The sequence below is a fragment of the Liolophura sinensis genome, chromosome 1 (assembly GCF_032854445.1).
Source record: "Liolophura sinensis isolate JHLJ2023 chromosome 1, CUHK_Ljap_v2, whole genome shotgun sequence".
NCBI lineage: Eukaryota > Metazoa > Mollusca > Polyplacophora > Chitonida > Chitonidae > Liolophura > Liolophura sinensis.
Genome location: NC_088295.1, coordinates 67,086,652 through 67,103,675, shown reverse-complemented (window position 1 = coordinate 67,103,675; position 17,024 = coordinate 67,086,652). Strand labels below are relative to the sequence as shown.

Genomic DNA, 17,024 nt, shown 5'->3' with positions numbered 1-17,024 from the left:
AATTAAGGATCAAGGCAAGTTTGTAAGCAAAAAACCATGTAAAACTTAAAACAAGGTGTTGACTTTTTGGGCACTGTTGAGAAAAGCCCCATTGGGATTTTAACACCAATACATGTATTAATTCTGCAATCTATTTAAACACACATTTTATCAAGACACCTGGTTCAAGCTCATAAGTCAGGTTTAATAATAACATGTAAGACTTTAAAAATCAACAAGGCTGATAATTAAATAAGACGGGTTAGTCCTGAGTATATAGTATACACTGACTGTTTGGCATGCCACATCAAAAATAAAAACTGCATGTCACAAAATATTATTTTCGATAATGAAACTTACAATTTTTCAGTAGAACATCATCCTATGTTCTAAGCAAACCTCAAAACAAAACACTTTTCTAAACTCTCAGAATCAAAAAAAAAAAACACACAGCTGATTGACTTACCCTGGTGAAGTGAGGTCCACAACCACCAGGTCATTCTGCAGCAGTACCACTATAGCATAGGGCTCTTGGAATTCTGAAAACAATACATCGAGGACAGAATATTAACACAGATATTCAGCAGATGTTATCCAGGCTGTCTAGCATCATATAATATAACTGTAAAATTTACCACTATAAGACACCTTTCAGGACACCTGAAGGAATTGACTTTCTATTGTGGGCGAGTATCATAAAATGAACAGATATCCTAAATAACCTGAAATTTTGTCCACAAAAGTGCATTTTAGGAGGCAAATAAACGTCACAAATTATTATTTTTGGTGTTGAGACTTATAATTTTCCAGTGAAATATCATTCCATGTTCTATGCAAACTTCAAAGCATATTTCAAAAATCAATAGAACTCTCGGAAGCAGGAAAAATGAGCAAATTAGTCATGGACATTCATTCAGCATGGAGAGCATCCATATCTACACATACATACAAATAAATACTTGCTGAACAGCTGTCTTACATGCAGCTTCCAGATTATTCAAAACCAATGAATTATTCAGAAGTACGTCCACTACCTGTCCTAGCTGCCATGATATCTGAATACCACTACTACTAGGATGTAGTTAACTTGTAGGTGGCAAGTCAGTGATTAACAGTGTTTTTAACTCTTTAATGTTTCAATAACTAAAAATATAAACACAAAATTGCGCCAGTGAGTACCTGATTGGCTATATTTCATTCCTGTTTTAATATTAACATAGCAATTAAACACATCTAGCTAATTTTATGTAATAAGGTTTAAGGGTGATGAAATTTATGCTGACTCTAACCCTTGAAGTTAGAATAACACTTTTGTCAATTGAACCAGTGAAAGACTTGCAATGGCAATAATGAATGCACATTCTCCAACATTGCAGGAATACTATGAGGTTTGCTTTCAGATTTAAGACCTTTTCGTTACCCTTTGGTAAACATTCTCCTGCTTAAAAAAAAAAAAGCTGCTGAAAAAAAAAAAAACGTTATTTGGCACATGTGCTTTTTGCCCTGATTAAGCGACTGTGTAGCTCGCTAATGGATACATGTGTTTTATTTTGCATTCACAGGTCCTAAATCCCTGGCTGCATACTTTTAAATGGCTGAGAGTAATGACAAGTGATGGTAAGGTTTAGAGTGAAACTGTGCTGTAGTGCTGGTCCCACATGATAGGAACAACCTGTTGTGACAACCAACACTATCGTGTGTACAAGGATCAACAACACTGCAGCCGGGCACCTTGGGCACGGCCAGCTGGAGCTCGCCTAGGAAATGTCAGTGAAAACACAGACACGTACTTGATTGCATCTGATTGCATCTTTGGGGAGACTATCAAATTACCCATTCTTGTCTCTCCCATCTTCAGGGCAAATATGAGCAGGCAAGAGAATTTATGTATTGTCATGTTCAATTTCCCCTGTTTAAATTAGCACTTCTCCACAGGCTCTAATCTCTTATTTCTTCACTTCCTCTGGCTGCTGCCGATTGCTGGCAGGAAGGTCAGTCCCAGCACTTCTATGTGTGTTTTCGTTTTGTCTTTCATTGGCAAATAACATCGGTGTAATTAAACTATCAGTCAATCACGGTTGAGTTGATCAATAGCCAATAGGAAAATGAGGTGAACAAAACATTGATTCCTTGTAACGGGAGTTGTTATTTTTTCTTTTCTTTTTTTTCATCACCTTTCTTAGATCAATCATGTGTCCGTGCGAAGGGCTATGATGACAATGCGGCTGTGACGTAAGCTCTATAATGGATGTTGCGTCAGGAGAACTGGGTTTTGTCCTCCGCTAGGCTTCTATGTGAATCCCAACACCATCTCTTCTATTATTTATACCGATCATTTGTTATGGCGCATTGCAGCTGGTCTTCTCGCGGCTCAGCCAATTGTTAAAACTTTCCTGGTATCGTCATGGGAACGTTGCTGCAAGACCGTTTGATATTTTATACAGCAGCTGCGGATTGTCAGACATATGCACGAAATCTTAGCTCTTTTAAGATGAGCATAGTATTGAGGAGGTGGTGACGAGAGCATTTAGTTCCTCACTGTTCCTCACTTGCCTGACTTGTTGTCTAACATGTAAACCTACATGGCTCTCCTTTACTTCACTGCTGATGGTTGTTCACCACCAAGAGCCTGATCTGTAAAATTCCCAACAGAACAGTTTAAATTAGCTATAGATTCCAAAGTAGAGAGCAGGATACCTGTACAAGTACCTGATTTGTAACAAATAAATCCACAATTACACTGCATCAACAAGTAGTGTTACCACCTGAACACATTCATACTGAAGGTTTAAGGTTTTCTCTCCACACTTTTCTTATTTATTTTCCAAAGTTCATTCGGTTAAATTGTCGTTCTTGCTAATACTCGAAGGTCAAATCCAGCTAAGGTTAGCTCTGAGGCTTTAAATCAAAAAGCTTGTCATGTATATGTACATTGTACCGGGTGAAAATCAGTGGTTTCCTCAAGTTTTCTCCGCAGCTCAAATAAACTGTATTAATGATTGCTAGCAGGCAAGTTTTCTTGGACGGACAGCATTGTCCGTCACAACACTGTACCCCAATTTAACATGCAATGTACCCCCAGCAATTTGTTTGGCCGTCAAATCACAAAAAACCCTTCTGAATACGGATGATATCACACAAAATTTCATTTATACCCTAATGCGTTAACCTTTTTAACCGCCTCTTCAAAATATATTTTGAAATCATTCTGGGAAAATTATGGGGTGTAGACAAATAATTTGCACAGATTTATGAAGCCTACATCTTTAGTGACATAAACAATAATTTTTAGTATCATTTTCATAATAATTGTATGCATACATTCAGTCAAAACAATGCTTTAAGGGTTGAAAATGTTAAACATTTACAGCAGATCAGGTATGAGCTTTTTATTTTTATTTTTGCACAGGTGTACCATAGGCATGTCATAACAGCCCTTGTTATTATTTTCTGTTGGTACTTTGCTGCACACTTGAAATCAGCAGTACAGAGGATAGACAGGATATCATATATGCATGTACATTGGCAAGAGTATGATTCCTATGCCGTTTACTGGGTGGACGGCCCAACCAATAGCAGAAAGAAGCATTAGCACACCTGAGGCTCTCAAAGCTGAACAAACAGCTCTCATATCCATCATAAAGTTAGGGCAAGCCATCAGACCATTATGTTTCAACAACTGGTCTATGTAACACAATGAATCAAGTAAGATGTACATGTACGCAGAATAAGTGGAATCAAATCTCTCCTCGTTATACAACAGGACAATTTATAGTGGAGACTATCCATCAGTATCTATGACCACTTGATTTATACACTAGGAGATGTAGATCTCCAGCCAAATACAGAAATAAACAAACTGTCAATTTCATCCGGAGGTATTCTTCACAATTAGGTACCAAAGAAATATAGCTTAGGGTTGATTCCATCTCTGTATCAAATGTATGTCAAAGTCCCCAAATTGATAGTTCTTTAGCTTCATTTATAATGACGACAACAACAAATGCAGGACTAGAAGCTGACTAGAAGAAAAACAACACAAAAGTTACACATACATGTATGGCTGTATGCAAAATTTCAGGGCTTCAAATAAGAATCAAGTGAAATATTCTTCAGTACGACAGCAAGCACTAATCAAATAAATAAATAAATAAATAAATAAAATAAGAATGATGTTTATAATCCCTCAACTCCCCCCCTCTCCCCCTCCTCAAAATTCCTATCAAAAGTGAGACAAACACATCCAAATTACAGCTATCAGAAAGGTACTGGAGCAGCCGTTCTGGTGAATCTCTAATTCTCAGGAAAATCAAATGGGTGCTGCCTACACTCAAAATAGGAAATAGCCAAATTGGGCTTAGTCCAGAACATTGAAAATTATGGCCAAAACTGAAAGATTGACTGAGACATGGTTGCCGAGAAAAAAAAAATCCTCACATAAATGTATACAGATGTTATGTTAAAAAATAATAGATTGTATTAGTTGTTGTATGAAGACCCTGTTTTCCACATGTAACAAATAAAATGTTATTTTTGAACAATATATATAGATGATTCTAGGTTGTCTTTCCTTTAACTGATCTTAATGAGATTTTTACACTTCACACAACATTTGCATTTTAAGTTTAAAACAAGGTTACAAAATAAACATATCCCATAATAATCCATTCTCAGTCTATATAGAGATCATAAACACCCGAATTCTTAAACCTTTACAACCACCTCTGCGACCTATATTTCAAAACATTCTGAGAGAACAATGGGACGTAAAAATAATTTGCACAGTTTTATGAAGCTCACATCTTTAGTGACACAAACAAATTATATTCAAGGTCATTTTTAGAATTATTGTACTTTACTGAAAAAAAACCTTTAAATGTTGAAAAGGTTGAAGACTTACAATATTTTATCTTTTTAATCTGACCATACTCCTGACTACACACGCCTAACCACGATGGCAGTCTTGGGTGTGGCGAAAGTCGCATTACCTGACTGAAATACATGTATATTCTTTAACAAGACGACCATTTAAAGCAAGAACCATACAGTAAATATGCATTATGTTGGTTTTAACATTTGCCAGATACTATGCATTTAATATTCGAAACACCTTGTCAGTTGCACCTTAAGAGCAGCAGCCGTTGTGTGACTCACCGTTCTGCCATGGTGTCTCACACAGCACCACAAAGTCCACCACATTGTGCTCCATCTCCAGAACAGTCGTACTCTTGCCGTTCATCACAGTCACACTAGGTGTCCTTCCTGCTTTGTCGTATGACATTCCTCCAGAAAATATCACTAAGGGTTCTCTGAGAACAGGAAAATAGGAGATGACGCTTAATACAGGCACAAATATGTTTTCCATAAATACAGAAATTCCAACACAAATTCCAACACCAAGTATCAAACTACTGAGTGTAAGTTTGTCAGATTTTGACACATGTTGCTATATTATATACTTTGGCACACTTGTTTCATTTTCATGCCAAATTTTCGTGTCAACACCTTTGTTAAATTTGTCAAATTACGTCATAACACCTTTTTCAAATTTGCCACATTCTGTAACAGCACCTTTGCTAAATTTGTCACCTTTTGTCACAACATCTTTGTTAAATTGGTCACATTATGCCACATTCAGAGACTAAATTCACTTATACTTTAATTGCTGGTGATAGTTGGTTTCTTAGTCAATTTATACACATTGTATTTATAAACATTTTACACACTCCACTTACAGTTAATCTTCTACTATTTTTGACTCTGGCATCCAAACTAATTATGATTTTGTCACCCGCATAAGTGTTAAAATGTATGGACACAGGTCAACACCATTCCTTGTAGGCATTACAAGGTAGAACACTTCCTTTAACCTAACAAAGAACCTATCAAAGATCTAACCGCATTGGGAATAATCAAATACCACCAAAAAAAAAAGTCTTGCACAACGAGGCCGTTTTGTGGTTAGTAGGTGGTTCATTAAATCTAACCCTTTAAACCCTTTCACAACTCTGCCCACACCTTTAAAGTAATCTTCACAAGTTCTCTGTGCTGGTGCAAAACAAGCACTTGGCACAGAGCCCAGCAGCCATAAATACATGGCGAGGCAGTGGACCAGTTTGTCTAAATGTTCTCTGCTCAGAATCCATAAAACCACAGCCACAACTTACACATCACTGCAATCAATACCTACATCATACAGTATAAAATTCACGGCACCTGTGTAATGGAGTAATGACCACTGATTTTAGACAACCTGGATATGCAGCAGGACAAGTTTGGACACAAGTCCATCAAACATCATTAACTTAATCTATTCTCCACTCAGGTAATTCAATTTCAGCAATTAGTGTGTAACGCCTTTCTTGATCAAACTGACACTTTTAGTCCCAAGGTTATACAAGTGTTGAAGAAAAGGCGTGAACAGCTCGTTTTTAAGGCCTTATTGCACAGATTGTTAGTATGGGTAAAGTAAGTGAAATCTGAAGTACAGTCAGTTGTGCATCTTCACAATGTTGACACATGCACTAGATGCCTTGTCTGATGAACAACAAAAACTGCTGGCAGATTCAACCAATGAGAATGCAACTTGGCACACAACTGGAAGTAAAGTCATCCAATTGGTATTAGGTTCTCTCCTGAAAGTCTGGAGCATACAAAAGCTATACAGTTTACCCACTGGCCTCATGAAACTATTTCCTCCTCAGCTATCTTCCGCGCAGACAACAAACATTTTTTATTCAGAAACAGGACATTTTATGGATCGAGTGACCTTCCACTTGAGAGATGGTATGTAAAAAGACCTCAAATCACATGACAATTACTTGTGTTTTCTATAGGCCAGATGATCTGAATTGTTCCCTCCCCTGGGTGTCCAAAAATATCAAACAGGACAGTTATTTCAATTCATTTATCTGATTGAAGTTTTACACCATACTCAACAATATTTCAGTAAAATGATGGCACCCAGCATTGTGGCCGGAGGAAACTGAACAGAGCCAAGGGGAAACCCAAGACAGTTATATTCCAGTGACATAAAAAGAAAAGACACAATATGGCCGGAGCACAAAACCTGTTCATGTAAATGACAATAGTACACTCAGCACGACAGAAGCTTTCTACATGTAGATCACACACACACACACACACACACACACACACTCATGTAATGCACAGATACTATGAAATGCAAGCATGCATGAACCAAGACAAAAGCTTTCTCACCCACTGGCAAGTTGACACCTATGTGCCCAGCTCTCACAGAAACTCATGGTGTGCACAAATATACATGTAAATGAAATGCAAGCAGAAGCTTTATCACACACAGACACACTCGCAGAATTCTTGTACAGAGCTTCCACAGAAACTCACCCATTCCTGACTGACCTCCATTCCACTTTGGTGATTGGTTTGCAAGGGTCTGGTTTTCCATCTTTCCCTATTTTTGCTGATAGACAGAACAAAGAAGAAGAGTCAATACGGTTAAATATTCATGCAAAAAGTGACCTGGGATGCACCGTAATTTGGTAAAACCTCCATGAAGACATGGATATGCATCTTCAGCCATAGCTGTCAAAATCCACTAACGCATCACCGACGTGGTGGCAGGTTTGAATCCAGATTCCACTGATAAACCGTAATTTCAAATTTTTGAGGTTTTAACAAGACATGCTTCTACTAAGCATCAGCTGTTCAGTTTCACCACTCTTTAAATTTGTCTCTCATCACATAAATATTCTCAATGGTGGTGTAAGAAAAAAAGTTTTCAAATAAATACATATACAATACCCGATATTTGACAGTTCCTCTTTTCTTCTATCGAAAAAGAAGCTTTGCACAGAAACACTTGCAATAACAAATAATTTAAGATATGTGTTTCTGGTGTTTTTTAATTTTATTTTGCAGAATAATGAATTGTTATATGGCAGGAATGACCATTACAGTTTAAAACTCTTTTATTTAGATAAAAATGAAAACCACTGATAAATGTACTATTTCCTTTGTATTAACTGTTTATGGATGGCCTGATCTAACGCGTGCATGCATTATCAGGTCACCATGATAATAAGCAGAAAAATTAAACATAAAATGCGGGATACCACTTGTCAGAGTAAGCCTCCTGTATAATGGGTCTGTAACAGGAAACTCCCAAATCAAAACACAAAGAGACACTCGCTAATGACATTAAAATATTAGCCAGCAGACAAATACCAGCCAAGTATATTATCCACCTACAATGTTGTGGGTAGAATCTAGTCAAACTCTACCCTAAGGCAGTCACCAGGATAATTACATGTGCAATCACTGGCTATGAGTAATGGCCAGTGGTTTCCCTTTTTTTTCTAGTTGGTTAAACTGGTTAGCTGGAAGTAGAATGGATTAGTGACTCCTTACCATGTGGCATCATGACACTGACTGGTTTCTGAAACTGTTTAATATTCCATGTTGTCAGACTGCCATCTGAGTGACTGCACATGAACTGTTTGCCATCATGATGCCAGCATATCGACCGTAAAGCCTGAAAAATAACCATTCATTGTTTGAAACAAAGGCAGTGTTGGGTGGACAAAGAGAAAAAGAAACATATCATACAAATGATATTGTTCCTGTGCCAATGCTATGAAAACATTCCTAACTGTTGGGCAGCACACTAATGGACTGATCCTGTCAGTCAAAGAAAAGGTCATGCTTGTAGTCCTGTGCTGACGGGAAGAAAGAAAGAAAACTGATCCATAAATTACTCCGACAGAGCTGAGAATGATCCAACGGAATAATTATTCTGGAACAACAGCAGCATTACCCCCACATACTTTAATTAAAAGGTAAACTGGTGAATTATATAATGTTTCCAACAGTGTTCATTAAGCCAGGAACAAATCATTTTTTTATCCAATGTAATGTCAAACATTCAAATGCAAAAAATATGGGCAATACAAGGGCATATATACATGTATGTGTATAAGAATCTAGCACTATCATTAAGCATGTAAGATAACAAACAATGCCCATGAAATTAAAAGCCAGTATCTCATCCATGCACAACATTACAAAATACTTCTTTTCAATTACAGAAGTGGCATGATGGTGACCATGAAGCAAAGATGGACATAAAATGACAGTTCCACTGAGTTATTTGATTGGGTTTTTTTTTTTTCACCACACACTGAATTTGTGCCTTATATTATGGCACTTGTTTTGAGTGTGAAGGAAACCGGAGTGCCTGGGGCTGGTTTTCAACAGCGGTTAGAAGTGCAAGCCCCAGGTTGTAATCCAAATATTGTCACCAGAGCAGGGGAATCCACAATCCAGGATAGAGGCCACACCTCATGTGTCCTTGCAAATGACAGATAAGTGTCCTAACCCGAAATGAAGTGATGACCAGCTCTAAAACTACAGACAAATTTACCTCCATTTTATGGGACTGCCTAATAATCTAATTCAAAATAATTTGACACTTCTGTATACATGTGTTTACGTTCGTAACAGCTTTAGCAGTACATAAACGAAAGAGCACATGTACAATTTACTTGCTGGCCTATTAATTATATGTACATGTGTGATTCACTCTATAATTACTTTAACTTCAGAGAAATGTCAAATTGGATAACATTAGCCTGATGATGTTTTTTCTTTCACTTATTAATGCCAATGTGACTGTTCCCAAGGTCTAATTATCATTGATTAATCTTTGAAACAAGCCTTTATGAAGTGTATTTATTAGGTGCGGAACGAGCTTGGGATATTCATAGCCATGTTCATGTCCACAAAGACAGACAGCAAAGTTTGCTTGACTACGTCTTTAAATAATTCTATCACACAAACACAAATATACATGTATATATACTACCCAACTTTTACATGACTCAATAACCTGTGGCTATTCAAACAGATTTTGTATATTTCCGATAGCGCAGCTGATGTAGACAATTCACTAAACACGGAGCGTATTATTTATTGATAGGGAATTGCTTGATGTCTGTCCCTCACAATGGGAAGTACTTTGGCAATGGAACGGAGCCAGGTCTTGTCTGTAGAGGTATGTAATACATTCCATCCTGTCATTGTGAACATACAGGCCAAGTGGCTCATCTAAACAGGTGTCCCCCTCTCCCCTCCCTGCTTCTCTCTGTCATCACCAGACTGAGACAAGACACACTGCTTCCAGGGCAATTTAACTAAAAGCATTTCACAGCATACTCCACGCTGCTAGAAACACATCATCGGTTTTAGTATCAGGGTATTCTGTTATGCAGGATATAAAGAGAGCTAATTAGTTTCTGGGACGCTTGACACTGGTGGGCTGTAAAGAAATAAATGGGGACAATCAAAAACACTGCTTTTGTTCATTCTAGTCAATGCATGTGAATTACATAAGGAAAAGATGTTGTATTTACAAACTGTTCAGACTTACAAAATTGGTGACAGTTTTGTTGTTATAAGGCATAATTCAGAGACATGTCAGTTAACCTTGCTGTAAAGAGGACACTACTTTCAGTACTGAAATCCACCGTTAAGTTAAATGTACAGAGCAGAGTTAGTTTCCCCATTTATTTCATCTTACCACAAGGTCATATCAAACCTCCAGGCACTTTCACCACAGAAAGTGTTATCAATAAATGTTTTTGATTTGAGTTAAACACGAAACTAAAGAATATTTCACAAGCAACAGCAGCCAGCTTTAAGGCGAAAACCCACAGCCCTTTGCAGGTCAACCTGAGACCTTCACATATCTGTCCGGAGAGGAAACCAGCATGAGCTGGACTTGAACCCATAGCAGTCACATTGGTGCGAGGCTCCTGGGTCACATAAAAAAACTACATGTACAGGTATAAAGCCTAATTTCTACATAAATTTTGACAAAAATGTGTGTCATGTTTGTTCCTATCTCTGCTGTACTGAGCCGTCTACAACCTGAATTATTTTTATTACATGAAATACATCTACATGTATTGTGATACACTTTGCACATACATGCACACATGCTGTTTCAAACTTTGGGAATCTAAGTCAGATCATTCAGTCATATACCACCATCACAGTCCTCAACACATTTATCTTTTTTTTTTTGGTTGTTCCTGTAGCGTGCATATACTTCATGTTAACACAGTAAAGCACAGGAGACAAATGTTCCACGCACATTCAAATCGTAAATGAGATATACATGTAAATATGTGTCTATACAGTATGTATCCTCATCTTAAAGGAAAACACAGAGAGCAAATGTTTCACAGATATTCAAAACTAAAGTGAGGTACATTTGAAAGAGCAGTCAGTTCTGTGCAGAGAAGAGCTTTTTATTAAAATATATCTCATTTTATAGCTCTTAATAAATGTGGAACATCTGCTGTTCTACTTTGTTTAATTATAATGGTATATATTATATAAACACACACATGTGTGTACCTCATTTTAGCCTTGAATGCCTGAGGTTATAATCTGCTCTGTGTGCTTTCCTTTGTGAAGAATACGATACATGCAGCATAAATTGCGGAGGGTCTTTTATACTGAGTGGGTTGGGAGCAAAGTTGCGCAAATGTATTTCTACTGCCGTGATCTCCAACTGGATTCTGGTGTCTCTTACAGCTGACTGACTCAGATAATGTGACACGGAGACAGGGAGAATTCTGCTGCAATAAAGCCTAGCAGCCAAACATAAAAACATACACGGATCAGGCAGATTTATAATCAATGAGGATAGCATCATAATATAGCAGACAGATTATTCCAAATTTTATAGAGGCTACTAGACCACCATTATTCTCCTCACTGTCTATATCTGGAGAAAGCTGACAAACAGGGATAAATCAAACTGCTGGCTGATATGAAAATGGCTGTTGCATGTCCTAATCAATAAACCGTCTTTATAGTGTAGGTTGTAGGACGTCGTTAACCATACGTCTTCTACCCTAGCTATTCTCTACAGCTACAATGTTGCATGTGTTATAATGTTAGCAGATCTGTGGGCACTACCGTCTGCATGCATGTACATGTATACACAGACACAGACAAACAAACACATCATGACACCATACAAATACGCCCATTTATTATCAAATTTAGGAGTGAGTTGGGCAGGCAATTGCAATGCTAATGTATAACAATGATTGGCCGTTATGGAAAATTCTACAGTGACATCAACAATGTTCAGGTTATCCAACCCACCTTTTAGAATAAGCTTTATAATGACCTAATTTTAGAATAAGCGTATGCTTGACAAAAGCTCAGCATGTACACATAATTTGGATGCAACACTACATGCAGAGTATAATGCTTGTGAAGCTGTTTCCCACATTAGGACTGTGTATACAGTTTAATCTGTACAATGTGCCACTGGTCATCATCATGCTACATTCCAGAGGTGTGCAAACTGTACATTTCTTTTGAATTCCTACACTGAAACAGTGTGCATGAAAATGAAATCCGTACATGAAAATAAAATTCATGCATGTCTCAGGCACTATAACTTTGCCAACAGCCCCGATGATAAGAAATACTTTAAGGACTGTATGCAATCTCACTACAACAAGATGTTGTTGGAGTTCTTTCTATAGACTTTTTACTTACTACATGCAGATCTGAAGGTACACTCCATTCTCAGCCCATCCACTGATCGTTCAATCTAACTCTTGCTTCAGTATTTTGCAAAGTCAGCTTTTCATTTCATGTAACACATTTTTACAACAACAATTCTGATTGAGGATAACAAGCTAGCTTTCATACCTGTCTTTTAATAGTGACAGGAAATCCATAACCCACTGCCTATCACAGCAGGTAGGTGTTAGCTGTGCTGATTATACAATCATCATAACTTTGAAAAGTTCAATGCAAGCTTAAAATTGTTTTCAAAAGTGATGTAGAAACTTTATCAATTAATGATCACTTGTCTAACTGTGCACAAATGACACCTCTTTCCTTTAGAAACTTCTCAAGTTCACAAACATTCAGCTCTTCAATTTCTTCCATCCTTTGTTTGGTTTAAAATACCTTTTTGGGAAACTTTTTTTCAGGCACCTATGTTACAGTAAATGTGATCCTGCAATAGTTGCTTAACATTTTTGATAGGTCACATCATACAGTAGGACTACTTTTACCTTTCGCGGGGTTTGCACTCGAAACTGCTCTATTCTGTATTGTTAACTGAAAAACTAAGAGTGACACAAAATGGCTGCACCACTGAAGCTCACTTGACATGTAGATGCATAGAGTCTTCAAGAGTGGAGTGATTCATCCAATATAAAGATGCCAATCAACACAATGACCAGAGACTTTATAAAATGCAAGATACCTGGCTTAAAGCTAGCGGTCTGATGAGTAAAGGGATGAGAAATCAGAAACTTGGGTAGCCTAGTCTGCACCATGTGACCCCCGGCCAATCAATACTGATCTCCACAGATCTATTGCTGTAAAGTGGCGATAACACAGCCCATGGAGGACTTGCCTAATTTATGAATATTACATGGAGAGATAAGCTGAAAAGTCATTCGTCCATGATCACAGTGTTGCATGTTTGGATTCGTTATTTCAACACAACTCTTCAGAGAGAGACCTGCGGCTGCAGAACTTCAAAACTTCAGACCTGCATGATCATGAATCATTTCTTTTTTTTTCTTTTTTTTTCTTCTTGTGCTATGCACAACTGATGAACACATTGCTGGAGGCTTGGCTTTCAAACATAGTTGATTGTACAGTTGTACTGTCTTTGTGGGAATCTTTTATTAAAGCCTGCATGTATTTCATATCCTTGATTTTTTTATTTATTTATTTAATTGATTGGTGTTTTATGCCGTTCTCAAGAATATTTCACTTATACGACGGCAGCCAGCATTATGGTGGGAGGAAACCGGGCACAGCCTGGGGGAAACCCATGACCATCCGCAGGTTGCTGACGGGCCTTCCCACTTACGGCCGGAGAGGAAGCCAGCATGAGCTGGACTTGAACTCATGGCGACCGCATTGGTGAGAGGCTCCGGGGTCATTCATATCCTTGAATCCAGTTCCTTGATACACAGTATGTGAATGTGCACTACATGTAACTACTGACTTCAGCATTTGATACAAAATTTTATATAAATCAAACATGCATCTAAATAATGCTGGATACTGATAAAGAATTTACCAACATAAAATGAGTCGAGAAGACAAAAAAAACAAAAAAACCTTTCTTCACACGCATGGAATATGCATAAACGCCTGCACATGTGCACACTGCAGTATTTCACCTAGAGCATAGCTTTAGTGACTCATTCTGATTTATTCAACCTTATATGTATCGCTTTCACTTTTTTTTTTTTTTTGGAGATGAGTTCATTTTTTATGAGAAATATCACAGTTATGACATCAAAATATCATTTTAAGCCCTGTAATGCTTCCGAAAGTGCATTTCAAACTTCAGGTGAAATATAGTATATTCATACCATAATACATGTATGTGAATGTGCCTTAGACAAAAATGACTGAACATTGATATTTATACGATACAAAATATCATATGAAAATGTCTTATACGGTTATGTCTTTCGCAGCACTTCAACACAGACTTTTACATGTAACTAATGTGTAATATACAAAATGAACTTACCTCTGGAGAGTTATATCTAAATTCAGCTGTTTTGTGTCGTAAGTCCCACATTACAACAGTTCCTGATTCAAAACCTATTAATAACTGAAAAGATGAAGGAAAATGTATAATAATACGAACTAAAACAATTGTGAAAAGTTTTACCACATAAGTGCTGGAATACTAAATAGGGAATGAATGGAACCCATTGATTTTAGGTGTAATGTTCATAGATATATGCGTTACAAGTTGTGGTTGGTATGGTGCTTTATTTGAGAACATTCACATACTCATATAATATCAGATTTATTTCAACTGTTACAAGCTGTATATTGTATGACTGAAAGTGTATTATGATGACAGACACAGGGATATCAGCTTTCCGCAGAGAGGTATATCTTACATGTACCAACCTTTCATACCTAAAGTAATCACTCTATCAAAAAACAAAGACCAGCCAAATGTCATACAAGAACTCATCACCCTCTAAAGAGGACTTCGAATCACAACACTGTTTCATACTTTGACCCTGGAGCAGGCATAAACCTCAAAATGCACTGAGTAAGTGGTGTTCGGCCTGGTGTTAATGGCAGATCACTTACTTTATTAGGGTCCATGGGGTTATCGCTGAGGTGAACCACTGGGCCCGGGTGAGTGCGCCGGCATCTAAACACACAAATTGCAGAGTTGTACAGCCATTCACTTAGCACCTTTACAGTTGCTAGACATCCAGGCATTCCTGGAATTAACACTAAGCAAGGCTATATTGTAAGAGTAACAGCCAACATCTAGTCAACTTCAAAATTTTACCTCTTCATCTTTCAGAGCAGGCCCATGTAACTGCCCCATTCAGACACTTAATGAACTACAGCACTACACCTCCCCCTAGAGCCAATCTCAATGCCATGCTTTGTTATTCAGAATACCCTTTGTGATTTCTTCCTTCCATTCTAAGCCAAGTAAATTTGTAACTTTTTTTTATAAGTTTCTACTGTATTAGATAAACGTGTTATCTATATAAATGTACATGTGTTTGTACTAAATTGCAACCTCACTGTATAGTGATCTAATTATGAAAAAGGTCAGAACAGTATTGCAAGGATGTAATGTACATCTAACAGTGGTCGGTAAAATGCATGACTATGTACACATATTGACCATTTAAGGCACTATAGTATAGCCTGGTAAACTAAGTGCTAGTGTACCAGGCATACAAACACCCATTACAAGAAAGACTTAAATTGCATTAGCTCATTAGAAAGGCCTTGATCTCATCCTTGTAATAATGGTTCAAGTGCCACGTGAAAAGCAATATGCTCAGACGTGTTGACACTCGCTGGAAGTGTTGAGAGCCGATGATCATTATAATGGTATGTATATCTTGAAGCTGGCCTTCCTCTCCATAGAAGGCTATATATAACACACATGTACATGTACACAGACCTGCAAGAGGCAGACCTCCTTGGCAGGAAGGTTTGGAAAAAAGTACAGGTACACTTAACCCAGAGTTTCAGGTGACAGATTCCAGACTTGCATGCCTAAGCCATATCAGCGATGACGCAAGCAACATGTAAGCATTGCGGATTTGGAATAGGGTCATTAGCAACACAACAGCACTGGATTGTGATGCAGTCCTCTGGAGGAGCAGATTTCACTACATGAGGATTTCAATGTGAGGGCTAATTAAATGATCCATTATTCAGGAAGACGGTAGAAACTTCATTACCGCTAACAATGCACATAAGGAAGGATACTCACAGCTCAATGGCTTTGTTCCAGTTGATAACGTAACCTGACAGCTGGAAAGATTCAATGTTAACCACATGGACATTGCCACGCTCAGTTCCTATATACAACCACTTGCTTTGGAAGGGAAGCTGACAATGTGTTATCCTAGAAAGACAAGTCAAATTTAGCATATTAGTAACAATTTCAGTCTTTGCAGAATGATTTCTGGAAAGGATCCACGCAGAAATTGAGTAAAACCTGAAATATAAGGCATGGTAAATGACCTAAACTCTGGCCCCAAAAAATGCTTTTAAGAGGCAAAGTAATGTCATAAAATATTACTTTTTCCGAGTTATATAATAATGGTACATGCACATCTACATATATTAAACAGTTAATAACCTGTGTCATTACAATAGTTAACTTTTACAGCATGAAGGCATGGCAGATGAACTGAAACAGGAAGAAATGGGATGCGCAAAGTCATTCACATATATACGATAATAGCATTATAGTTACTCCGCATGTAAGATTTAGACACTGATCTGATGGATGTTGCACTCAAGAATATTTCACTTACATGTATATTACATCAGTTTCTTAGCTGGGCCATGCCTCAGTATGAAACCTAAGAGAACATCACTGGCTTGAATTGCCATCACATGTAACAAATTATAATTGCAGACTAAGAAGAATATGAGATATTAGTGAAAGGCAAGTAATCTCCCATTAACTTCATGTAAGAATACATAAATGGCCCTAA

At 37.5% G+C, this 17,024-nt stretch overlaps 1 protein-coding gene across 1 annotated transcript in view; it reads right to left on the bottom strand.

Moving 5' to 3' along the window:
* Window positions 1-17,024, bottom strand: part of LOC135482084 (syntaxin-binding protein 5-like) — an 81,355-nt gene that overhangs the window by 38,339 nt on the left and 25,992 nt on the right. The window contains 7 exon segments of the mRNA XM_064761920.1: window positions 446-518; window positions 5,134-5,288; window positions 7,348-7,423; window positions 8,371-8,494; window positions 14,555-14,638; window positions 15,136-15,199; window positions 16,292-16,426. Of these exon segments, the coding sequence (XP_064617990.1) occupies window positions 446-518; window positions 5,134-5,288; window positions 7,348-7,423; window positions 8,371-8,494; window positions 14,555-14,638; window positions 15,136-15,199; window positions 16,292-16,426 (711 nt within the window).